This window comes from Mustela lutreola, chromosome X, assembly GCF_030435805.1.
Source record: "Mustela lutreola isolate mMusLut2 chromosome X, mMusLut2.pri, whole genome shotgun sequence".
NCBI classification, from domain to species: domain Eukaryota; kingdom Metazoa; phylum Chordata; class Mammalia; order Carnivora; family Mustelidae; genus Mustela; species Mustela lutreola.
Window position 1 is genome coordinate 105,853,348 of NC_081308.1, and position 26,285 is coordinate 105,879,632.

The following is a 26,285-nucleotide window of genomic DNA, read 5'->3' on the forward strand; positions in this document are numbered from 1 at the left end:
CTGACCTTAGCGGAAAAGCTTTCAGTTTTTCTCCATTGAGAATGATATTTTCAGTGGATTTTTCATAGATGGCTTTGATGATATTGAGGTATGTTCCCTCTATCCCTACACTTTGAAGAGTTTTGATCAGGAAGGGATGCTGTACTTTGTCAAATGCTTTTTCAGCATCTATTGAGAGTATCATATGGTTCTTGTTCTTTCTTTTATTGATGTGTTGTATCACATTGACTGATTTGCGGATGTTGAACCAACCTTGCAGCCCTGGAATAAATCCCACTTGGTCGTGGTGAATAATCCTTTTAATGTACTGTTGAATCCTATTGGCTAGTATTTTGTTGAGTATTTTCGCATCTGTGTTCATCAAGGATATTGGTCTATAGCTCTCTTTTTTGGTGGGATCCTTGTCTGGTTTTGGGATCAAGGTGATGCTGGCCTCATAAAATGAGTTTGGAAGTTTTCCTTCCATTTCTATTTTTTGGAACAGTTTTAGGAGAATAGGAATTAGTTCTTCTTTAAATGTTTGGTAGAATTCCCCCGGGAAGCCGTCTGGCCCTGGGCTTTTGTTTGTTTGGAGATTTTTAATGACTGTTTCGATCTCCTTACTGGTTATGGGTCTGTTCAGGCTTTCTATTTCTTCCTGGTTCAGTTGTGGTACTTTATATGTTTCTAGGAATGCATCCATTTCTTCCAGATTGTCAAATTTATTGCCGTAGAGTTGCTCATAGTATGTTCTTATAATAGTTTGTATTTCTTTGGTGTTAGTTGTGATCTCTCCTCTTTCATTCATGATTTTATTTATTTGGGTCCTTTCTCTTTTCTTTTTGATAAGTCGGGACAGGGGTTTATCAATTTTATTAATTCTTTCAAAGAACCAGTTCCTACTTTCGTTGATTTTTTCTATTGTTTTTTTGGTTTCTATTTCATTGATTTCTGCTCTGATCTTTATGATTTCTCTTCTCCTGCTAGGCTTAGGGTTTCTTTCTTGTTCTTTCTCCAGCTCCTTTAGGTGTAGGGTTAGATTGTGTACCTGAGACCTTTCTTGTTTCTTGAGAAAGGCTTGTACCGCTATATATTTTCCTCTCAGGACTGCCTTTGTTGTGTCCCACAGATTTTGAACCGTTGTATTTTCATTATCATTTGTTTCCATGATTTTTTTCAATTCTTTAATTTCCCGGTTGACCCATTCATTCTTTAGAAGGATGCTGTTTAGTCTCCATGTATTTTGGTTCTTTTCAAACTTCCTTTTGTGGTTGAGTTCTAGCTTTAGAGCATTGTGGTCTGAAAATATGCAGGGAATGATCCCAATCTTTTGATACCGGTTGAATCCTGATTTAGGACCGAGGATGTGATCTATTCTGGAGAATATTCCGTGTGCACTAGAGAAGAATGTGTATTCTGTTGCTTTGGGATGAAATGTTCTGAATATATCTGTGATGTCCATCTGGTCCAGTGTGTCGTTTAAGGCCTTTATTTCCTTGCTGATCTTTTGCTTGGATGATCTGTCCATTTCAGTGAGGGGAGTGTTAAAGTCCCCTACTATTATTGTATTATTGTTGATGTGTTTCTTTGATTTTGTTATTAATTGGTTTATATAGTTGGCTGCTCCCACGTTGGGGGCATAGATATTTAAAATTGTCAAAATGAGCCAGCCGGATGACAGCTGAGGATAGATACGCAAGGGAACAAAGTCTAATCTGAGTCTTGGTATAAGCAATAGCACAGAACCCCCCCCCCCCGCCAACCTTCTACAAATGCAAAGTCAAAGACAGTCATGGCACTTCCCTAAGCTTTTTGGAATCACCTGCACCAGAGTACCATGTGCACCCCTTGCCAAGGAGCTCTATCTGGCAAATACTTCTATGTGCTTTAACATAGACATTCTCTGGTAGCAATCCAAACATGAGAAGACTCAGAGAGCCCTTGAATGCTTCAACACAGGACTCTCACAGGTCAGCTTGTACATTTCACAGTGGACAACAAGCTGCAGAAAGTTCTACCTTACTGAAATCTCTGGAAGAAACAAAAGATTCCATCAGAAGTACAGACCAGAGATGTGGTCTGGGGAAGACACAGGCCAGAGGTGAACATCCCAATGATGAGAGAGTGTACAAGTCTCCAACAAATTCTGTATCAGTTGGTGGAGTCATTTTTTTCAGAGTGGTTGCATAATTGTTGTGTTCTCTTCCAGGACTCTAAGGTAGTAGTGTTTTGCCACTCTGGTACCAGAGGTAACCAGCATGTATACACTCTGTCAGTCAGACAACCTCTCTGTCTTTCAAGGCAAGGTCCTGGATCAGGATCCTTTACATTGCATCCCCAGGCATGTTGTGTATTGTGATTTAATGTTTTTATATATGTCAGTAATGATAGCTCAGTCATTGTGTGCACAACCCTAGAATAACAACCCTAGGAATGATGAAAATAAGCACTAGACCCGGAGCTAAGAAACAGGTTTCTTAATCCATAAAATGGGGAGTTACACCAAATTATTATTTCCCCAAGTATACTACTTGTACACAAGATGATTTTAGGGAGTACACAGCAAAATTTCTTAAACTTATTAGTTTGGAATTTATATTAAATGAGTATTGCTGAGGTAACTATCCTCTCAATTCTGTGATTTTACAGATACCATTCTTTAGAATGAGGGTAAAATAGATATTTAGGTTAAAAAATTTAGACCATGTAAAGAAAAATATTAGGTAAATTATGGCTCAGATGATCCACCTATATGGCAGAAAACTATAAAGGTAGCATATTAATGACTAAAACTTGGGAAACACTCCAAGGTCACTTCCAGCTCTACATTTCTTCCCTCATGGAAGGTCAGTTTAGACCAGAGAAGACCAGGAGTGAGAATATAGGCATAGCAGTTAGGTAGAAGCTGAGGATATAAATGGGGGTACAAAACCAGAAGACTGTTGTCCTTAGGGATATAAAGTCATAAGGCAGGCTTAAAATCATTTCAGGTAGGCAGAAGCCAAGAAGAGTATGAGTACCCTTATCTAAGTTCTAAACATAGCTGAGGATCTGAAGGATCAATCAAAACCACCCTGGGGTCAACACAAAATGAATTAGATCTGGGTTAAGATGGTCCAACTACAGATGTTCAGCACCCAGCCCTGAAAATAGGACCAAGAAAAAAAAAACAAACAAGCATTTGAGGTGTCCAGGGGAGAACATGAGCCATACTGGACTCATTCAGTGCTATACCAGTTAACCACTATCTTAGAAGACCCAACAATTTCCCTGCCTAGGTCAAGACCAATCCCAGAGTGGGTGATTTTTGTTGACCCTACAAGTGGAAGTTAGGTCAGGTCAGCTGCCAGTGCTAGAGGGCCACATAAACAGACAGTAAAGGAGGACATTGTGTTAGGGGAGCTAACATTTCTTAGACTCTTCTCTGCTGTCAGCTATTTTCTTTGTATTTCTTACTAAAATTATTCAGAACTCCCATGAGGAGAGACTTCTTACCTAGTCACCTTCCTAAGCTTTTTAGAGATCAGGAAAATGGGCTCAGAGAAAACACATGACTGTCCAAAGTCTCAGAGCTAATACATTGTCAAGCTAGGCCTCCAATGCAGGTTGAGCAGACTCTTGACAGAGAATCTTGTCCTTCCCCTTTGACCCACTTAAGCATCTTAGCGAGACAAAAGGCCAGCCCCACAGTGGGTTGAGCCTCTGCCTTCAGCTCAGGTCATGATCTCAGGGTCCTGGGATGGAGCCTCACATCGGGCTCTCTGCTCAGCAGGGAGCCTGCTTCCCCTTCTCTCTCTTCCTGACACTCTGCCTACTTGTGATCTATCTCTGCCAAATAAATAAATAAAATCTTTAAAAAAAGGCCAGCCCCAAAAAGGTCACATAAGAACATCTGCAAAGACAAAAATACATTGAATGAAACATATATATTTCATTATGTATAAACTATACATTTATGAGAGTAAACGTGATCAGAGAGAAAAAGTCTTAAAAAACAAGGAGAGCCTTGTGAATCAGTGTTTGAAACCTGTCCAAGAGCCAATATGAAATGCATCTTAACAAGCACTAATTATATCTGTCCATCACTCTTTTCTTTTCTACACATTCCCTCTCCCCCCTCCCTCTCTCTCTCTCTCTCTGTCTCTCTCTCACCTCTCTCCTGCTCTCTCATTTCCCCTCTTGCTCTTGCTTCCTCTTTTCTTCCCTCCCTATCTGCCTCATTCATAGTATTAGCATGCCAGGAAATAAAGGAGGGGGGCACTAGCTTATATATAATTTAGTATAATATCTAATATAACTAGCTTGTATCTAATTAATTCAAATTTTTACTAAAACAAAACACCGTTCATAGCACAGAACCCAAAAGAGGCAGGAGTAATCTAAGCTTGAAGAAGTGAACTCTGCAGCCTACCAGATCTTGGAATATACCTGAAACAAAGAGGGGCCCACTTTATTTAGAGAGAAAACAACTTCAAGTGAGATGGGGTCATGTGTTTTGCTTGCCAATAACAACTGTTCCCTTCTACTCTCTTCCCCTCCATGTCTTTTTGTTTTGTTTAATACTATCTCCCTTTGTTCTTCCATTTTTATGTTCTAAATAGAAAATTCAAATGCTCAGAGTGCCTGGGTGTCTCAGTCAGTTAAGCATCCAACTCTTGATTTCAGCTCAGGTCATGATCTCAGGGATGTGAGAACAAGCCCCACATCGGGCTCCATGGAGGACGTGGAGTCTGCTTAAGATTCTCTCTCCTGCTGCTCCCTTGTTTGCTCACTCTCTCTCTCTCCCACTCTCTCCTTCTCTAAAGAAACCTCAAACACTCAAAAAATGAAATTATAAATATACAAACCACGTGTTGTAAACAATGTCACCTCAGAAGCTGGCATGTAAACACAGAACTCACTGAGCTGGAGCGTGGTTTTACAGGCAAAAGAAGTAGGACTGAAGGGGGAAATTCGTACTTCTCCCAAATGCCAGGATCCCAGTCCCCTCCCCTGGGTACACAACTTCTCTGGTGGCCGAGGATTCCCTTTCTTCTCCAAATAGAGATAGGTTACAGCAGAGCACCAAGAGAATGTGGAGTTGTGGAGTGGGCTGAAGTCCAACTTCCCATCTGGCATTTAGAAATCCACAGGCACTTGTCACCTTAAAGTTGCCAACTTTGAGACTCCCATTCTCACTGTCCAAAAATGCCCCCATTGTAGTCAATCATCCCTTCATCCTTTCCTCCTCCACTCCTCCTCCTCCACTCCTCCTCCTCCTCCTCCTCCTCCTCCTCCTCCTCCTCCTCTTCCTTCTTCTTCTTCTTCTTCTTCTTCTTCTAATCTCTTTCTCTCTCTCAACAAGGAAAGATCACTTTCTACCCAATGTTCTGGCAAGATAAATTGAAAGAATTCTGTTTTCTTCCCTAGGCTCTCAGATCATGTCCTAAAACAGTGCTTCTCAAACTATCTGTGAAGAAGGGCCAATTTTTTCCTCCAAGTCTTCACAAAGCAACATAAATAAATTACTAAAAACCTGAAACAAGCAAAACAAGATATATAAAAACATAAGCCAAAAATTTTAGTATTACATTTAACAGCCATAATACTACCTTGTCAAATTTCTATAAGGTTTATAAAGGCTTGCTTTCTATTTCTTTCCTTATTTCATTTCTGACTACTAAAAAATAGCAGACCAGCACCAGTCCACATACACTTTGGACAATACTTCTTTAAAGGTCTTTATAGTAAGTTATTTTTCCTCTGTATCACTTGTCTGCCCAATACCTTATTCACTTCCCTACAAGGAAGACAGAGGGTGGTGTCCTTAAGAACCTTATAGTCATAATGGACAGATAAAACTTGCAGAGCTTATAATAATTAGCATGGAGACAGAAGAGATCTAGGACAGAGAATGAAGAGAAGGCCGAGTATGGAAAATCAAAATACTGCATAGCATGCCCAGACAAGATCTTTAAGAAAAGGTGACTTTGAAATAATGATCCAAATGATGAGAAGGATCCAATTATATAAAGAATCAGGGAAAGTTCATGTCATGCATAAGGAACAGCATGTACCGAGGTCCTGAGGCAGAAAAGAGTCTCTGAACTGTTAGAAGGCAATTTTGGCTGGAGCAGAGTGAATTCCAGATTAGGTGAGGCTTTAGTAAGACTGATTAAAGAAGTTTTAGCTGTTTTCAACAGAGACAGAATGCCACTGAAGAATTTCAAATTGGGGTGGGGATGCATGATCTGATTTTTAATTTAAAAAAATCAGTGTCAAATGGATGGATTTTATGGTATTTAAATTATCCCTCCATACAACCATTAATAGAAGAGATTGGTGGCTATTTTTCCTGCTAATAGAGCTTATATCAACTTATGTTCATACAGATAATTCCCAGTGGACTGAAGTGCCATGAAGTCAGGGCAAGTTTGATATGACTCACCATTTTACCAATGGATCACCCTTAAAAGATTACAAAGTATGTTGATTGGATCAGAGAAGAGAACAATGAGTGAACAATACAAGCAACCTATAATTAAGGGCTAATTTATATGGTGTAATCTTCAACTCCACACACTACACCCTCTCAGGAGGATGGACCTGCTTCTAGAAAAAGACTTGTGTCTCTCATGAGCAACCTGATAACTTGAGTCACCACAATTACTATGTATTTCCCTATCGAAGCATCACCCACATGAACAATTCAAATGACACTAAAGATAGAGCCAGACTCCATCCAAATTATGAGATAGATACTTGTCCTTGGCAACTTCCCAACCCTCTTTCTACTGCTTCGATCTTCACTATAGGCAAGCCACCTTTCCCATTTCTCACCCATAATCTGCCATCAACTCAATGAAAGTCACCCAACTTAACTTGTCTCTGTTTTCCTTTCAGTACAAAATGTACCCTAAAAATAGTATTATATGAAAAAAATCTCCACACAATATCTTTAAAATAAGTGCTCTAAAAGTAAGCTTTGAATATATTTATTTACAACTCTCCATTGTCCACACTACCAGAAAGAAATTGAATTACAGTATGTATAAATCAAGGGAGACAGGATAATCCTAAAGTCATTTGAATCTTTGCAAGACTGACTTGTCTGGTTATTCTCAAATTGGGACAATCTGTGTTTGGATGCCAATTGTGTAACTAGTATCTGTATAAAAGATGGCCCTGGAGAATCATTCAAGTGTAACTTGCAAATCCCATGTGAACTGCTTAGGCACAGATGTCATGGTTGGTTTTATAAAATTGCATCCAGATGTGGGCAACAGTGCACTGGATGAAACAGATATATTATAATCGAGAAGTGATATAATATAGCAGAACTTACAAATCCAAATGAGTGGGTTCCCTCTCAAGGGAATAACTACTGGAGAGTATATCCATATTTTCAACAAATATTGCCATTGTTACACAGAGGCAAATAGTCAACTGTACAGATACCTAAAACATTAAAATTAAGAAAGTGGAGTTTCAACTCATCCTATCTATGAGTACTAGAATCGCCTCCAGTCTTCCTCTGCCTTCTCTCATCTCTTTTCATCTCTCCCTCTGCGCACTGTTTTGGTTCAACCAAAGGAAAAGATACCATCCTGGCAATTAGTCAAACAACAATTTTAACCAAACAGAACTGGTGAGATGCAAGCAGCACTAGAACTTGTTAAGTCCAATCTAAGCAAAAGTCATTGAGCACCTCATCATCACATCTAGTTAATGAAATCCCTACAAAATAGTAAAATGGGCCCAACAGAAATTCCACCTAGTACAGCAGAAATTGGGAAACTTGGAGTCACTTAGCAAAGATGCTGTGACAATACACATATATTTATTTCATGGAAGGCATGGGAAGGCATGTAGTAGTGAGGAGGACAAAAGCCCATAAGCAGTCAACAATGTGCAAGAGCCTACATAATAATTGGCCCAAAAAAAGATAGAGAGAGAGAGAGTACAAATGGGCCCTTTTAGTACCCGGTAGAGGTTGTAGAGACCAATTTGATATTGATCTTCCTTAGTCATTATTTAACCAATGGAAATTTTTCTTGAAGAATGAAATTTCAGTAGAGATAGCCAGAGCTGTTAGTGATGAAGCAGGGGTCCTTTCTAGACAAACAAAACAAAACAGACAAAGGTAGCACTGTTCAAAATGGCATGATATGGCTAGAGGATGAGGTCTGTTTAAGGAAGTGATACAGGTGGGCCAGGGGAACAGAAAATAACATATAGTAGAAATTCTTGAAGGCCAAGTCAAGATATTTGGGTATTAATACATCTGTACAAAGCAGGGAATCCTTGCAATGATTTGAGGAAAGGAATATTGTGCTCTACCTGGTATTTTAGGAGGGTAAATTAATTAAATTATTTATTTATTTAAAAGATTTATTTATTTGAAAGAGAACAAAAGAAAATGTGAGTTGGGGGAGGAACAGAGGATAAAGGAGAGAGAGAACCTCAAGCAGACTCCCCACTGAGCACAGAGACTGACTTGGGGCGTGATCCCAGGCCCCTGAGATCCTGACCTGAGCCAAAATCAAGATTTAGGTGCTCAACTGACTGAGCCACCCAGGTGCTCCAGGAAGGTAAATTTATTATGTGAAGAATGAGCTGGAGAGGTAAAGAACTAGATTTTAGAGCACCAACTACAAAGCTAAGACAACAATCTAGGCTAGTGGTGCTCAAACCCACTTGGGTTTTAAATTCACTTGATGAAATTATAAAAATACAGGTGCATGGGACTCACACCCACTGACCCAGTAGGCCCAAAGTACATTAATTAAAAGAATAGATACAGGAAGAGGAAGAGATTTTGAGGGAATATAATAACTTTCCTTTGGGGCCCATTCTTTTTAAGATGCTTATGGAATATGGAAGTTAATTTAATCAGTAGGCAGTTAGGGGAAGGGTGCTGGAGCATGAGATAGGATCTAACTAGAGACTCATTGATGTCTTATTCAAAGTGAACTCAAATTAAAAATTCAAAAAGAAACAAACTGAGGGTTTTCGAGGGGAAGGTGGTGGGGGATTGGGTGAGCCTGGTGGTGGGTATTATGGAAGACCCATATTGCATGGAGCACTGGGTGTTGGTGCATAAAGAGTGAATTTTGGAACACTGAAAAAAAAATAAAATAAAAGTACCCATAAATTGCAAAAAAATATAAAAATTCCAAAAGAAAACAAGAATTAATTTGTTTTATAGACTCTAAAACCTCAAAATGTAACAAATTCATTGACTGAGGTCATTCTCTTGAAAATTAGGTTCTCAGAGGCCAGCTAGATGAGAAATCATGACTGTCTATCTCCACACTCAAAATTAAAAATGGAAAAAAAGGTAAAGAGAAAACAAAGAAGAAATTCTAATATCTTTGTTTGAATGGGAGATGCCAGAAGGTGAAACCAGTTTTTAAGCAAAAAATGAACTATTATTATTCAGCAAAGGGACAGAACAGGTGCTATAAAACAGCATCCTGCTTAAGCAAAATGAGCCATCTTGTCCCACACAAAATATCAAAGAAATCCACTGGAACACATTTTATGTTTTATAAAAATATGTTACTTTAAAATGCATAATTTTAATAACAGATGAAGCTCAGTGAGAAAATACAATTCATGACACAGAAATTTATTTTGGAGTCAGATATGCTAAAATACATGTATTAAATAAAAGTTTATGGGTTTTCTATCCTTTTTTGAGCAGTTGCTATTAAGAAAAGTATTCAGGTCAGGTACTTAAAACCTGAAACAAAAGTCAAAACAAACTAAAAAGACTTCAAGAACTTTAAGCCAAACGTCAATTTAGTTTTGAGCCAAGAGCCTGAGTTAAAATGCAGAACCTTGTGAATTCATTTATCACATATTTAAACTAGTAATCAAACTTACACTTTTTCTAAAGACAAGAATTCTCTAATAAGAGTTTCCTAAAAATACATATCTATTTACAGGTATTACAGTCTGGTCACTGTACTACTACTCAGAGACATTTTCAGGGGACCGAGCGAGAGATGGAGTATAAGGAGAGATTAGGCCTGTGGGCTAGAGAGAAGCCTGAGTGAGAATACTTGAGTATATGTGACAGAGGAGGGATCATGAGAGAGTTCAGAGCCTGAAAGTTCTCTCAGCCTGGCTAAGAGAACTGTTTCCCACCCCATGTATGTTTCTGTCAAGGAGGAGTGAGAATGGAACTTTCTGGGAAAGGTCACATAATAAAAACTGACCAGCTTCAGGGGTGGAGTCTGAGGTAGCTGGCTGTGGAAAATAATTTGACAGCTGGCAGGCAGATAGGTAGGATACCTTCCTCCACTACTTCCCACCCCTAGCAACCTCGTCTCTTTCTTTTACTTCTTGGGTTTGGGTGTTGAAAGCCTAACTCTGCTTCATTAGGTTTTTTTTTTTTTTAAGCCATATTTCCTTAGAAATTTTTTCTTTTTTCCTTCTTTTTTAATTTGTTATTTAAATTCAATTTAGTTAACATATAGTGTATTATTAGTTTTAAGGGTAGAATTTAGTGATTCATTAGTTGCATATAACACTCAGTACTCATTACATCAAGTGCCCTCCTTAATGCCCATCACCCAGTTACCCCATTCCCCACCCACCACCCATCCAGCAACCCTCAGTTTGTTTTCTAGAGTTAAGAGTCTTTTATGGTTTGCCTCCCTGTTTTTATTTTATTTTTCCTTCAATTCCCCTATGTTTATCTGTTTTGTTTCTTAACAAAACTAAATAAATAAACAAATTTTTTAAATTCCACTTATGAGTGAAATCATATGGTGTTTGTCTTTTTCTGACTGACTTATTTTTCTTAGCATAATACCCTCTAGTTCTATTCACATCATTGTGAATGGCAAGATTTCGTTCTTTTCAATGGCTGAGTAATATTTTATTGTGCATATAAACATCACATCTTCTTTATCCATTTATCTGTCAATGGACATTTGGGATCTTTCCAGAATTTGGTTATTGTGGACATGGCTGCTATAAACATTGGGGTGCATATACCCTTCAAGTCACTATGTTTGTATCTTTTGGATAAATCCTTGTAGTGCAGTTTCTGAGTCTTAGGGTAGCTCTATTTTTAACATTTTGAGGAACCTCCATACTGTTTTCCGGAGTGGCTGCAACAGTTTGCATTCCCACCAACAGTGAAAGAGGGTTCCCCTTTTTCTGCATCCTCACCAACACCTGTTGTTTCCTGAGATGTTGATTTTAGCCATTCTAATCAGTGTGAGGTGCTATCTCATTGTGGTTTTGATTTGTATTTCCCTGATGTCGAGTGATGTTGAACATTTTTCATGTGTCTGTTATAAAAGTCTATTCATGTCTTCTGCCCATTTCTTGACTGGATTTTTTGACTTGAGGGTATAGAGTCTGTTATTTTTTTTTTTATTTTATGTATTTATTTGACAGAGAGACATAGGGGCAGCAAGAATACAAGCAAGGGGAGTGGGAGAAGGAGAAGCAGGCTTCCAGCCAAGCCGGGAGCCTGATGCGAGGCTTGATCCCAGGATCCTGGGATCATGACCTGAGCAGAAGGCAGATACTTAACGACTGAGCCACACAGGTACCCCAAGTCTGCTATGTTCTTTATAGATTTTGAATACTAGCCTTTTATCTCATATATCATTTGTGAATATTTTCTTCCATTCCATAGGTTGTCTTTTAGTTTTGTTGATTGTTTCCTTTGCTGGGAAGAAGTTTTTTGTTGTTGTTGTTGTTTTGTTTTTTATCCTGATGAAGTCCCAGTAGTTCATTTTTGCTTTTGTTTCCCTTGCCTCTGGAGATGTGTCTAGCAAGAAGTTGCTGCAGCTGAAGTCAAAGAGGTTGCTACCTATGTTTTCCTCTAGGATTTTGATGGATTCCTCTCTCACATTTAAGTTTTTCATCTATTTTGAGTCATCACATTTTTCCAGAACTTTTAAGTACATGAGGATTCTAAATTTCCCACATAGCAGATTTGGGGTAGCCATTCCCTAATGTTGGTGATCATGGGAAGGAAGGACATGAGGTACTAGGAGGAAAGTAGCTCTCTCCTAAAGATCTGTCTCAACATCTTACCTCTGCCCTTTCCCTTTTCCACTTTTACCTAGTGGCTTTTAGGTGATGAAATCTGTGTGGGTAATTTTACAAAGGCTTCAGGGAGGCCAGAGACTTCAGTTCTCAAAAAACAAGAACAACAAAAAAAGACAGAATGACAAGTCCCACTTGAAGATCACAATATAATGGGGAGGGGGAACATTTTTGTAAGGTTTAGGGATGACAGGGGATCAAAATTCCCCAAAGTGCAGACTTTGGGTGGCAGACTTCAAGTAAAAATCACCCAAACGTTACAAGAAAAGTCAGACCAGAAACCACCAATCTCTACCATCCCCCAGGCTTTCACTATCCCCTTGCTCCTTTCTGCTGTTACTTCCTGGATCTATAGTGGTCAGATCTGTTCAGTTACTGACTTAACAGAGAGTTTAGGACATTTGTCCTCAGTTTTCCAAACTCAAGGGCTGTGGATGAGAAGCTCAAAAAAGGTAATCTAGCAAAAGGTTTTGAGCACGAATAATGATTTAAAGTTAAGACAGGTAGAGAAAGAGAACCGGAATCTCTCCCCTGATGCCACCATACCTACCATTTGTCTCTTTTCCCCCATTTGTTCATAGCATCACTTGTCTGTTGAAGGTTTAGCAGTCAGGCCAACTGAATTTAGTGTCTTTGCTGAGGCTTTAGGGAGACTCAGTCCTCAATTTTCAAAGCATCATGGACTCTGCTTATCCACAATTAAAGTGGAAATATGTGAAAGAAAACAGAATGTGTTTTAAAAACAAACAGAAATGAAGGGCAGCTAAGAGTCAGACAGTTTCTTCTACTTTCTCCTAATTTCCTCCTTTTCCCCATTGTTCTTCACTATTCTATGTCATCTCTTTACCCATTTCATCTGTTTAGTGGTCATTTCTTCCACATTTGTCTTTTCACAGAAAGTATAGAGGTATTTTGCATTTAGATTCAAACTTGAGGTGGGTATGTTACCATTTCAAAAAGAAGTATCTAAAAATTTCAATTTTTATAATCTTGGGGACTGTCAGTGGCCACTGGAACCACGTAATTGAGTAATATTTGATACAAAAAGAGAATTCTTTTTTCAAAAGAGTTTCAGATATAGGATGAAGAAGAGTCAACCAACTTGTGCCTGTCAACCAGAACCACTTTCCCTCTACCATTCACTTCCTTTCCCTTTTCTCCTTCTAATTCCTTGAGATTTGTTGGCCAGCTCAGCTGTATTCATGTCTTTTCAAAGTGTTGAGGGAGAATCTAGCCTTGAATGTCTCAACCTCAAGGACATGGGTTGCTGCATGTAAATACTGGACACCAGAATGACATTCCGCCACAGAATCCAAGAGATTACAAATAAGCAAAATATACACAAATGCAACAAAGGGAGACCAGTAGCCAGCCAGCCCTTGCACTTAAGCAAAAACATCTCATCTCCCTAAATGCCTGTTACCTCCATTCTTTATCTACCACACTTCTCTCTCCATTTTGTCCATGGGACTGTGTTACTGCTTTCTGCCCACGCAGAAGGATAAATCCTCAGGGCAATCAGTAGGAGCTAGGGTTGTATAGATCTTGCCAGCCAGAACAGTGTGAGGTGACCTTCTCCTGGCCTGATCTGTGTTGCTGTGGATGCAGTTCTTCCCATGAGGACAGCTAGAATGATTCCAGTCCGAGGTGTGCCAGAACTCATTCTCAGGCATATATGCCATAATACATGGATTGACTGAGAAACTTCTAAGTCCTCAGTGGTATGGTTGCTCTGTGTTAGAAAGATGAGTGCAGAGTATGCCCCTAAAGATGTTTTCTTTCTTTTTTTTTTTTTTTTTTTAGTAATGTGCACTTTAAAAAAATTTTTTTATTTAATTTCTTTTCAGTGCAACAGAATTTATTGTTTATGCACCACACCCAGTGCTCCATGCAATACGTGCCCTCCATAATACCCACCACCTGATTCCCCCAACCTCCCACCCCCCACCCCTTCCAAACCCTCAGATTGTTTTTCAGAGTCCATAGTCTATCATGGCTCATCTCCCCTTCCAATTTCCCTCAACTCCCTTCTCCTCTCCATCTCCCCTTGTCCTCCATGGTATTTGCTATGCTCCACAAATAAGTGAAACCATATGATAATTGACTCTCTCTGCTTGACTTATCTCACTCAGCATAATCTCTTCCAGTCCCATCCATGTTGTTACAAAAGTTGGGTATTCATCCTTTCTGATGGAGGCATAATACTCCAGAGTGTATATGGACCACATCTTCCTTATCCATTCGTCCGTTGAAGGGCATCTTGGTTCTTTCCACAGTTTGGCGACTGTGGCCATTGCTGCTATAAACATTGGGGTACAGATGGCCCTTCCTTTCACTACATCTGTATCTTTGGGGTAAATACCCAGTAGTGCAATTTCAGGGTCATAGGGAAGTTCTATTTTTAATTTCTTAAGGAATCTCCACACTGTTCTCCAAAGTGGCTGCACCAACTTGCATTCCCACCAACAGTGGAAGAGGGTTCCCCTTTCTCCACATCCTTTCCAACACACATTGTTTCCTGTCTTGCAATTTTGGCCATCCTAACTGGTATAAGGTGGTATCTCAATGTGGTTTTAATTTGAATCTCCCTGATGGCTAGTGGTGATGAACATTTTTTCATGTGTCTGACAACCATTTGTATGTCTTCATTGGAGAAGTGTCTGTTCATATCTTCTGCCCATTTTTTGACATGATTATCTGTTTTATGTGTGTTGAGTTTGAGACGTTTATAGATCCTGGATATCTGCCTTTTGTCTGTACTGTCATTTGCAAATATCTTATCCCATTCCGTGGGTTGCCTCTTTGTTTTGTTGACTGTTTCCTTTGCTGTGCAGAAGGTTTTGATTTTGATGACGTTCCAAAAGTTCATTTTCGCTTTTGTTTCCTTTGCCTTTGGGGACATATCTTGAAAGAAGTTGCTGTCGCTGGTATAGAAGAGGTTACTGCCTATGTTCTCCTCTAGGATTCTGATGGATTCCTGTCTCATGTTGAGGTCTTTTATCCATTTCGAGTTTATCTTTGTGTATGGTATAAGAGAATGGTCGAGTTTCATTCTTCTACATATAACTGTCCAATTTTCCCAGCACCATTTATTGAAGAGACTATCTTTTTTTCCACTGGATATTTTTTCCTGCTTTGCTGAAGATTCTTTGACCATAGAGTTGGGGGTCCATATCTGGGCTCTCTACTCTGTTCCACTGGTCTATGTTTTTATGCCAGTACCATGCTGTCTTGGTGATCACAGCTTTGTAGTAAAGCTTGAAATAAGGTAACGTGATGCCCCCCATTTTATTTTTGTTTTTCAACATTTCCTTAGTGATTCAGGGTCTCTTCTGATTCCATACAAATTTTAGGATTATTTGCTCCAGCTCTTTGAAGAATACCGGTGGAATTTTGATCGGAATAGCATTAAAAATATAGATTGCTCTAGGTAGTATAGACATTTTAACAATGTTTATTCTTCCGATCCAAGAGCATGGAATGGTCTTCCATCTTTTTGTGTCGTCTTCAATTTCTTTTATGAGTGTTCTGTAGTTCCTCGAGTACAGATCCTTTACCTCTTTGGTTAGGTTTGTTCCCAGGTATCTTATGGTTCTTGGTGCTATAGTAAATGGAATCGATTCTCTAATTTCCCTTTCTGCATTTTCATTATTAGTGTATAATAAAGCCACTGATTTCTGCACATTGACTTTGTATCCTGCCACGTTACTGAATTGCTGTTCTAGTAGTTTGGGGGTGGAGTCTTTTGGGTTTTCCATATAAAGAATCATGTTATCTGCAAAGAGAGAGAGTTTGACTTCTTCATTACCAATTTGGATACCTTTTATTTCTCTTTGTTGTCTGATTGCTGTTGCTAGGACTTCAAACTATGTTGAACAAGAGTGGTGAGAGTGGGCACGCTTGTCATGTTCCTGATCTCAACAGGAAGGCTGTGAGCTTTTTCCCATTGAGGATGATATTTGCTGTGGGGTTTTCATAGATAGATTTTATGAAGTTCAGGAATGTTCCCTCTATCCCTGTACTTTGAAGTGTTTTAAAAAGGAATGGAAGCATGCAGCCAAGAATACTTTATCCAGCAAGACTGACATTCAAAATGGAGGGAGAGATAAAAAGTTTCCAAGACTGGCAAGGTTTAAAAGAGTATGCGACCACTAAACCAACACTGCAGGAAATATTAAGGGGAGTTTTATAAAAGAGGAAAAATTCTAAGAATTTCATTGAACAGAAATATATGGAAACAATCTATAGAAAAAAAGACTTCAAAAGTAACACGATGTCAATAAAAATGTATCTATCACTATTCACTCTCAATGTGAATGGCCTAAATGCGCCCATAAAATGACACAGGGTTGCAGATTGGATAAAACGACAGGACCCATCCATATGTTGTCTACAAGAGACCCATTTCAAACCCAGACTGAAAGTGAAAGGATGGATAAGTATCTTTCATGCCAATGGGCCTCAAAAGAAGGCCGGGGTAGAGATTCTCATATCAGATAAATTAGATTTTAAACTAAAGTCTGTAGTCAGAGATACAGAAGGACACTACATAATTCTTAAAGGGACTATCAACCAGGATTATCTAACAATTGTAAATATCTATGCCCCCAATATGGGAGCAGCCAATTACATAAGAAAACTATTAATGAAGATAAAGAGTCATATTGATATGAATACATTAATAGTAGGAGATCATAACATGCCTCTCTCAGTAATAGACAGATCATCCAAGCAGAAAATCAATAAAGAAACAAGAGCATTGAATGACACATTGGACCAGATGGACCTCCTAGATATATACAGAACATTCCACCCTAAAACAACAGAATACTCATTCTTTTCAAGTGCACATGGAACCTTCTCCAGAATAGACAACATACTTACTGGGTCACAAATTAGGGCTCAACCAATACCAAAAGATTGAGATTATTCCCTGCATATTCTCAGATCACAATGCTTTGAAACTGGAGCTCAATCACAAGGAAGAGTTTGGAAGGAACTCAAACACCCGGAAGCTAAAGACCACCTTGCTTAAGAATGCTTGGATCACTCACAGACCTGTACCCCTGGGGATAAAAATATATGTTTATAAAAAATAAAAAATTAATAAAAAAAAAAAAGAATGCTTGGATCAACCAGAAGATCAAAGAAGAACGTAAACAATTGATGGAAACCAATGACAATGAAGACACTTTGGCCCAAAACCTATGGGATACAGCAAAGACGGTCCTAAGAGGGAAATACATTGCCATCCAAGCCTCCTTCAAAAAAAAAAAAAATGGAAAAATCCAGAATACACGAGCTGTCTCTACACCTTAAAGAACTGGAGAATCAACAATAAATTAAGCCAACTCCACATAAGGGAAATAATCAAGATTAGAGCAGAGATCAATGAGATGGAAACTAGAGATACAGTAGAATGCATCAATGAAACTAGAAGTTGGTTTTTTGAAAGAATCAATAAGATCAATAAACCATTGGCCATACTAATCCAAAAGAAAAGAGAGAAAGCCCAAATTCATAAAACTATGAATGAAAAGGGAGAGATCACAACTAACACCAAGGAAGTAGAAACAATCATCAGAAGTTATTATCAACAGTTATATGCCAATAAGTTAAGCAACCTAGATGAAATGAATGCATTCCTAAAAAACTATAAACTCCCAAAATTGAACCAGGAAGAAATTGACAACCTGAATAGACTGATATCTAGTAACGAGATTGAAGCAGTGATCAAAAACCTCCCAAAAAACAAGAGCCCAGGGCATGACAGATTCCCTGGGAATTCTACCAAACTTTCAAAGAAGAAATAACACCTATTCTCCTGAAGCTGTTTCAAAAAAATTGAAGCAGAAGGAAAACTTCCAGACTCTTTTTATGAAGTCAGCATTACCCTGATCCCCAAACCAGGCAAAGACCCCACCAAAAAGGAGAATTTCAGACCAATATTACTGGTGAATATGGATGCTAAGATTCTCAACAAGATCCTAGCCAACAGGATCCACCAGCACATTAAAAAGATTATCCACCATGACCAGGTGGGATTCATCCCTGTGTTGCAAGAATGGTTCAACATTCGCAAATCAATCAATGTGATAGAACAAATCAATAAGAGAAAAGAGAAGAACCACATGGTCCTCTCAATGGATGCAGAAAAAGCATTTGACAAAATCCAGCATCCGTTCCTGATTAAAGATGTTTTCAAATTCCAATGTGTTTATTGGTGCGGAAGATACCCAAGCAGAAATATGTGGGGCCCACATGACAGAATGAAGCCTCCTGAGAGTAAGTGGGTCTGGCTGGACCCCTCCCTTTAGTATCTCTGCCAAGAAATGTGAGGGAACATCTTTCTGGAAAGGAGCGATGCAGTAAGACACCAGACAAAAGTGTTGGCTGTTATGCCTTAAGACAGATGTGAGGGTTGCAGGATCCTTTCCCTCTGCCTCACTTTTGTTAATGCTGTTTCCATTTAACATGCTGTGGATATTAGGAAAACGGGAGTATGATGTTTATCAAAGTGTGAGGGGTGCAAGAGATACTGCTTCCTAGTACATGCTGTGGCCATTGACCCTACAAACCAGGATGATGGCAGAAATATTCTCAACACATTTCTTTCGAGGAAAGGACCTTCTTTTGTCTGGCCCAGGCTTTTAAGACCCAGGACAGCATCAGAGGGCCCACTCTTCATTCTTGCCAGCAGGCAGGTGGGCAATTGGTCAATGTTCTTGTGTAATACTTGTTAACTGACAAATACAGTTTGGCATGATGAGTGAATTAAAGTGGTTTGTTAAAATTTTGTCCTAAGCTCTTTATTTGTATATACCTTAGGGGCTGGGAGTAGGGAGTTGAGTAATAAGCTCAAACCCCAGTTGGAGCCTCTACTAGACTTCATACCAAGTCAATCTCCTTGCTGATTGTAGTGCAGGGGAGGGGAGGGTAGCAAATGGAAGAAAGCACTCTTAGTTTCCTTCATGAAGGAAGACTTTGGGACATAACTCAACCTAACAAGTTAATGTTAATTTTAAAAACAGTTTTCTGATTATCAGAAAGCAAGAATGATGCTCACTGAAGCAAGTGATACTCTTTGTCCAGTTCCCATGGACTCAAGGCCCACTTGTGAAAGCTGTTTCACTAAAATATAAAGAAAGGTGAATTAAAAGAAGTGGGGAGATGAATGGAGACTAGAGAGGCACACAGAGGGAGCCCTTCTGGATATTGGTTACATTCATGTGTTCAGTTTGTGAGAATTCATCAGGTTGTATACTTAAAGATCGGTGTACTTTTCTTATGATTGCTATACTTCAATAAAAACTTGGAATGTTGGGATGCCTGGGTGGCTCTATTGGTGAAGTGTTTACCTTTGGTTCAGGTCATGATCCCAGGGTCCTGAGATCGAGCCCCACATCAGGCACCTTGCCCAGTGGGAAGCCTGCTTCTCCCTCTACCCACGCTCCCTCTGCTTGTGCTCTCTCTCTCTGACAAATAAATAAATAAAATCTTTTTTTAAAAAAAACTTGGAATGCAAAAAAATAGAAGAGAACTTTAGAGGACTAACAGGTACATGCATTTATCAGAATTCATAAGGTGTTACATTTAAGATTTGTCTATTTCATTGGTTGTAAGTTTTATCTCAAAGAAAGAAAGAAAAGACGGAAAGAAGGAAGGAAGGAGGGAAGGAAAGAAGGAATGAAGGAAGGAAGGAAAGAAGGAAGAAAGGAAGGAAAAGAAAGATGCAAACACTGAATCTAGTTAAGGACCTGCCTGCTGAAGTCTTCTGGTGTGAAGTATACCAACATCTAGAACTTATTTTGAAATGTACCCCAAAAAGGAAATGGATTGATGGATGAAGAATACTAATTGTGAAATCTGAGCTGAGATTATATGAGTATTCACTGTATAATTCTTTCAACTTTTTTATGTATTTGAAAATGTTATATTAAAATGTTAGGCAGGAGAGTCTAAAGAAGGGAGGAAGAATTCTCCCCCATTTATGAATATAAATGTTGGCTTCATCCCATTGAGGACCTAAATGCATCCACTGCAACTAACAAGAGCCAGGCATCCAGCAGAAATAGAGCAATTCCTGGGAGAAGTGTTCTAGAAGAGAGCAGTGCCCAATGGAGCTGGCTGTAGCCAGGTGGACATGGCTTGGTGTGAACCTGAAGAGATTCCTTCAGGAGACTTAGGTGACAGAGACACCAGATGGTAACCAGAGCAAGAGAAGAATATGGTGGGTGATCTGAAGTAGATGTTGAGACCTGTTTATAAACACAGGTGAGACATAACCTGGGGTTTGAGCCATCATATACAACCAAGCTGTCAATTTTGCTCTGGCATTTCTACGAGTCACAAATGTTGATAGTACTCATCACTAGAATCTGAAGCAATCTGCTGTGCTTGGCATGTTAAGCTGAAGAAAAGTTTTTAAACCTCTAGTTAGGGTCAAATGTTTCAGCACTTTCCCAGTTACATGAAGCATTGTATTTGTACTCAGTGAAGAAAGACTAAAAATACAGGTAGATGAAACAAATCAAAACATTTGTTTGAAGCTGGCACCTGTGTTTGTCCTTGCAGCTGCTATACTAAATAAAGACACAGGCACTAAAATGAAGAATGCATATTTTCTCCATCATGCCTATAGTTTCGGAGACATAGTGCCACAAGAATTAGTCCATATCCAGCATTTTATTTTTGTATCTGTCATCATCGTTGTTGTTGTAATTGAGATGTAATTGACATAATACTCTGTTCAGGGTTTTCTTGATTGTTAAAGAATGATCCTGGAGAAGGACATTCTATTTCCTTCATAGTGTTCTAAACAACAGATATGGTAAGAGCCCACCATGTCCCACAATAATGATTCTCTTTCACTCTCTTTCTAGGGGTTTACCGATATCTTGCTAGAAAGAGTCATGCATGGGGGAGCCAACATTACCGGATTCCAGATTGTCAACAACGAAAACCCTATGGTTCAACAGTTTATTCAGCGCTGGGTGAGGCTAGATGAAAGGGAATTCCCTGAAGCTAAGAATGCACCACTAAAGGTAATGTTCTATGGCATGCAGAAACCCTAGGCCAGCTTTTCACAGCATCCCAGTATGGCCTTTATATATTTATGGCCATCCTGTGATCAAGTGGTCTTTACTCAGAAGTGTTTCAAGGATGTTAAAAACTAGACCACAGGTACTGCTGCATTTGAAAACTAAACTTGCAAATAAGGAAGCAATTGAGAAGGTCTTTTAAAACTCTTTTTTTTTTAATTTCTTTTCAGAGTAACAGTATTCATTGTTTTTGCACCACACCCAGTGCTCCATGCAATCCGTGCCCTCTATAATACCCACCACCTGGTTTCCCCAACCTCCCACCCCCCCACCCTTCAAAACCCTCAGATTGTTTTTCAGAATCCATAGTCTCTCATGGTTCACCTCCCCTTCCAATTTCCCTCAACTCCCTTCTCCTCTCCATCTCCCCTTGTCCTCCATGCTATTTGTTATGCTCCACAAATAAGTGAGACCATATGATAATTGACTCTTTCTACTTTTAAAACTCTTTTAAAACCAGGGTTTGGGAATGTTAACTAATTTTTTAATGAATTTCATTCGTAACATGCTCATAACAATTTACAATATTACAAGAACCTGAATTGGGCAAAGAGTGGGGGCAATGGGAACAGGTAAGGAAGATCGATAGTCTGAAACAGAAAATTAGATCTTACATTATTTATGTGATTGCTTTGTGTTAATAAGTTTCATGAATCTCAGTACACCCAAGTGAATTGGGCTGTAATACAGAGTGTGTGTTGCCTATACATATATTGAACAGAAATGTTTTCTTGCCTGGAAAAGTATCTTTAAAAATAATTAGATTACCTAAATTGCTCATTTTCATGAAACTAAGATAAGAATATTAAAGGTAGAAAGTCATGCTTGGAGTGCACATTTTTCACATGCGTTCCACTATGGCTAGAAATCCTATTATTTAAAAATCAGGAATTAAAACAGATAAATTATGGGAAAGTTATTCATGTAACACAAAGGATCCTTCAAGTGTATGTGTTAAGTAACCATTCCTTCAGTACAATTTGATTCAAGTATGAAACAGACTTTAAATTCTTCCTTCATTTTATAGTGAAAATATGTACATGCCATGGATGTGGGATCCCGATGATCAAAATAAGGAATCAAAGTAGAGTCAAGACCCTTCCCTTAAAAAAGAAAAGGAGTGAATATTTCTTTTCCCATGGTTTCAAGGTACCCATCCTCACATTCTCCCTGGCAGGAATAGAATAAGGGAGAACAAAGGGAACATAGATCGGAGAATAGACACAGTCTGTATCACCTAGTCAGGCCCACCCTAAATGAGTCACATGAGAACATAATAAAAGTGGGTCCTGAATTTATACAGTTGGTATGTTCTAGAAAAACTGTGAGTTAAACATAATTGGTTCATTCATTTAAGCCTCCTCACTAGTTAAAAGGTATTCTGTAGTTGTAGTGATTATATATACATGCTGGGCTTTTCTAGGGCAGTCCCATTTTAAAACATTCTGTCCCATGGTCAGATCAGGTGTCCTAATACATTTCAGCAAGTATGGTCGCAATCCCTGTGATGTTAGGGTTAGGATTTGCAGTCCATTTTTTTAGGATAATTATTTTAATTTTTATTGAGATATAATTGACTTACAACATTAAGTTAGTTTTAGGTATATAGCAGAATGACTTGATAGTTGCATATATTGCAAAATGACTACCACAATAGCTTTATTTACCATCTATCACCACCATAGCTACAATTTTTTCTTGCGATGAGAACTTTTAAAATCTACCCTCAGAAACTTTCAAAACACAATACAGGATTTTTAGCCATAGTCACTGTGATGTACATTACAACCCCAGGATTTATTTATCTTGTAACTGGAAGTTTGTATTTTTGGCCACCTCCACCCACTTCCCCTACCTCCCAACCCCTACCTTCAGCAACCACCAACCTGTTTTCTATTTCTAGGAGTTCAGGGTTGTTTGTTTTGGGTTTTGTGTGGGTTTTTTTGTTTTGTTTTGTTTTTTGTTTTTTGTTTTTTGTTTTTAGATTCCTCATTTAAGTGAGCTCACAATATTTCTTTCTTTGTCTGACTTAATTTCACTTACCATAATGCCCTCCAGGTCCATCCATGCTGTCACAAATAGCATTTCCTTCCTTTTGTGCCTGAATAATATTCCACTGTACGTATACACCACATTTTCTTTATCCACTTTTTTGTCGGTGGACACTTAGATTGTTACCATGTCTTGGCTATTATAAATAATGCTGCCCGGAACTGCAGATATCTTTTTTCTAATAGTGATTTTGTATCTTTTGGAATAAATTACCAGAAGTGGAATTGCCAGATCATATGGTATTTCTATTTTTAATTTTTTGAGGCACCTCCATACTGTTTTCCATAGAAGCTGCAGCAGCTTCCATTTCCATAAGCAGTGCAAGAGGGTTCTCTCTTTACTCCACATTTTTGCCCACACTCATTATTTCCTGTCCTTTTGATTCTAGTCATTGTAACAGGTGTGAGGTGATAGCGCATGTGATTTGATTTGCATTTTCCTGATGACCCAAAAAATTTTAATGTACTATATCCACCCACCACATTTAAGTGAGCTTACAGAGATTTAGATTTACATAAAATGCCTGTCCACTGCTTTGCCATTCTTAGATTCAGCAGGTTATAGGTACAGTCAAGGAAAAATTTATTTCTGCAATCTTTTAAAAGGTACCTACCAAGTGTCAGGCACTGTGTCTTAGGCACAAAAAAAATGGACAAGGGTAAATGGATGAAAAGGGTACTATAGAGTGGTTTATGTTTGATCAGAAGTTGTAGAGAGGAAAAGCAATCTTAGCTCTGGATTAATCATTGATAACTCATGGTATATATAAAATAAAGTTTTCAGAACTTGCTGAGAAGTGTTTATAAGTAAAACCTTTAAATAGCTTAAGAAAATTGAATCTTTAAATATATGGTTACAACTTTAAGATTGCTTTAGCTTAGTATTAGTCATGGAAACTCACTCTGTAGCAATCAGAAAAAAAGCCCACTTTAAAAAATGATAATATTTTTGATTAGGAAATAAAAGTGCCTAGAGATTATAATGCTGATGCTTAATTTATTCTATATTTTATAAATGTTTCCTTTTTTACATGCTCACACATTGGCAAGTAGGAGCTGAAAAAGTAGAAATTAAATAGATCTTTTGGCATGGCTTGGAATTGCAAACAATTCATGCAGTCTGCTGGAAAAGAGAACATCACCACCTTGACTTTATGTAGTGCTAGGATGGACAGACAAAGATTTTTCTTTTTTTTTTTTTTTTTTTTTTTCACGAAAGAACATATGCCCCCTGTTACAGTCACATTTGAAGATTTGCTCCTGAAAGAAATGTAACATGAGAAAAGTCAGAAAAGTAAATTGATGGTCATGAAGATGACAATGTATTCACTCCTGGTCATATTTAGTTGTATTTGGACATACTATGGAGAGAAAACTCCCCCTAGGACATTTTGCTTCATTTAAAAAAAAAAATCAATAGAACTCTATATCCTCCTAGTATTTGTCACCCCTGGAAAACAGGGGCAAGCTTATTTTAATTAGACTTTGTTGATTCATTCAATGAAAAGACATCCACCCCATCAAGTCGCAGATAATCAAATGACTGGCCTCATCCCTAGTAGAGCATGTCAGTACATCCAAGGAATAGAAGCTAAGTGTTCTTGCCTAAAAGAGGCAGCATCATGAAGTATTGCCTGTGAATTGTCACTGTTATCAGATATAAAACTCAATAACAATTGTAATTTTCTACAATTGAAAGCTAGCTTTGGTTTTTTGCTCCCCCCAAGAAGCAAAAACTGATTTATTGCTGCCCAGAGGTCCTAGTTTGCCAGAAACATGGTCCAGACAGAAATGATTAATGTTTCCCTCCAAATTAATTTCAAGCTGTCTAACTTAGCTATTTCCATTTTCCCCTAAGTAAACACCAGACCTGAATTTTCTATTACAAACAGCAATAACCAATCTACATATGCCATCCTTTAGCCTCACACGTATTTCTTTCTCTATAAAGGACCTGGCCTTTTAGTAGTCACTTGCTCAAGACAAAACACAGTACCGAGAGCAAGAGAGAGACTCCCTTGAGCCATTTGATCTTAATAATCTTAACATGTGCACACACGAGGAAAGATCATTCTAGAGTGAATCAAAGTCGAGCTTGCCCAGAGAGATCTCTTGATTCAAATAATTAAGAGGGTGACTTCATAGAGCAAGAGGTGGAGATGAATGAGAATTATAAGGAGCAAGGCAAGTTTTGAGGATGTCGTTTGTCATGATACATGTTTACCATACATCCATTTCAGTATACATCTGCACTGACCCATGACGCAATACTGGTCATAGCAGAAGCTTTCCGTTATCTGAGGAGACAACGAGTGGATGTGTCCCGGAGAGGCAGTGCTGGAGACTGCTTAGCAAATCCCGCTGTGCCCTGGAGTCAAGGAATTGATATCGAGAGAGCTTTAAAAATGGTAAAGACCATGATGGGTTATTGGGGTGGGGATGGGGGCCTTATTAAGACATGCAGAAAGTGAGACCTTGGTATGGAGAAATGATATCCGAAATTGGAATAGGATCGGAGTCTAAGAATGCCAGAGTGTGCAGAAAGATGAGCTTGAATATTTACTCATCAAAATCTGGAAATCTCAAACTAGAACCTTCTTCCCTGACGCTTGAGAAATGGTCGGTTGAGGTCAAATGTGCTACACTATGAGTGGTAAAGCAAACTCACTACCCTCAAGAATTACGGATTGAACATGTAAACAGCTTCAAAATTTTTAAACTTTCCAGAGATATGGTGTACTTTAGGGGGACTGGGATATTCTATAGGAAGCTCCTAACTTGAAGGTGGACATTACAAATGACAACAGCATCCTCTGGCTCATCAGATATTTCATGAGCTTAGATGGACTGTGGAATGGAGCCAGTGTGGTATTAGTTCTGTTGCCAAAGAGAACCTTTCTACATGCTATCCACATGGGGAAAAGCAGAAATATGCTCTATTTCTAGGCCTACTTAGGAGGATTTCCCCAAAGCCCCAAAGAAAAAGCTTACAGAGAAGTATAAGGAATCAATAAATAGACAGTCAAATAGGTCACTTGTTTTTAGTATTGACTGGTAGGGGATCATTTAAGGCTTCAGGTGATACCCTTTGAGCAGATTT

The 26,285-nt window shown here is 38.6% G+C and overlaps 1 protein-coding gene across 6 annotated transcripts in view; it reads left to right on the top strand.

The window, feature by feature from the left end:
- Window positions 1-26,285, top strand: part of GRIA3 (glutamate ionotropic receptor AMPA type subunit 3) — a 296,831-nt gene that overhangs the window by 183,700 nt on the left and 86,846 nt on the right. For all 6 annotated transcript variants that reach the window (XR_009349843.1, XM_059156924.1, XM_059156925.1 and 3 more), the window contains 2 exons: window positions 20,916-21,077; window positions 25,426-25,593. Coding sequence is in view for 5 of the 6 variants with exons in the window: in XM_059156924.1 (XP_059012907.1) it covers window positions 20,916-21,077; window positions 25,426-25,593 (330 nt within the window). In the remaining variant the exon portion in view is untranslated. The remainder of the gene's footprint in view (window positions 1-20,915; window positions 21,078-25,425; window positions 25,594-26,285) is intronic.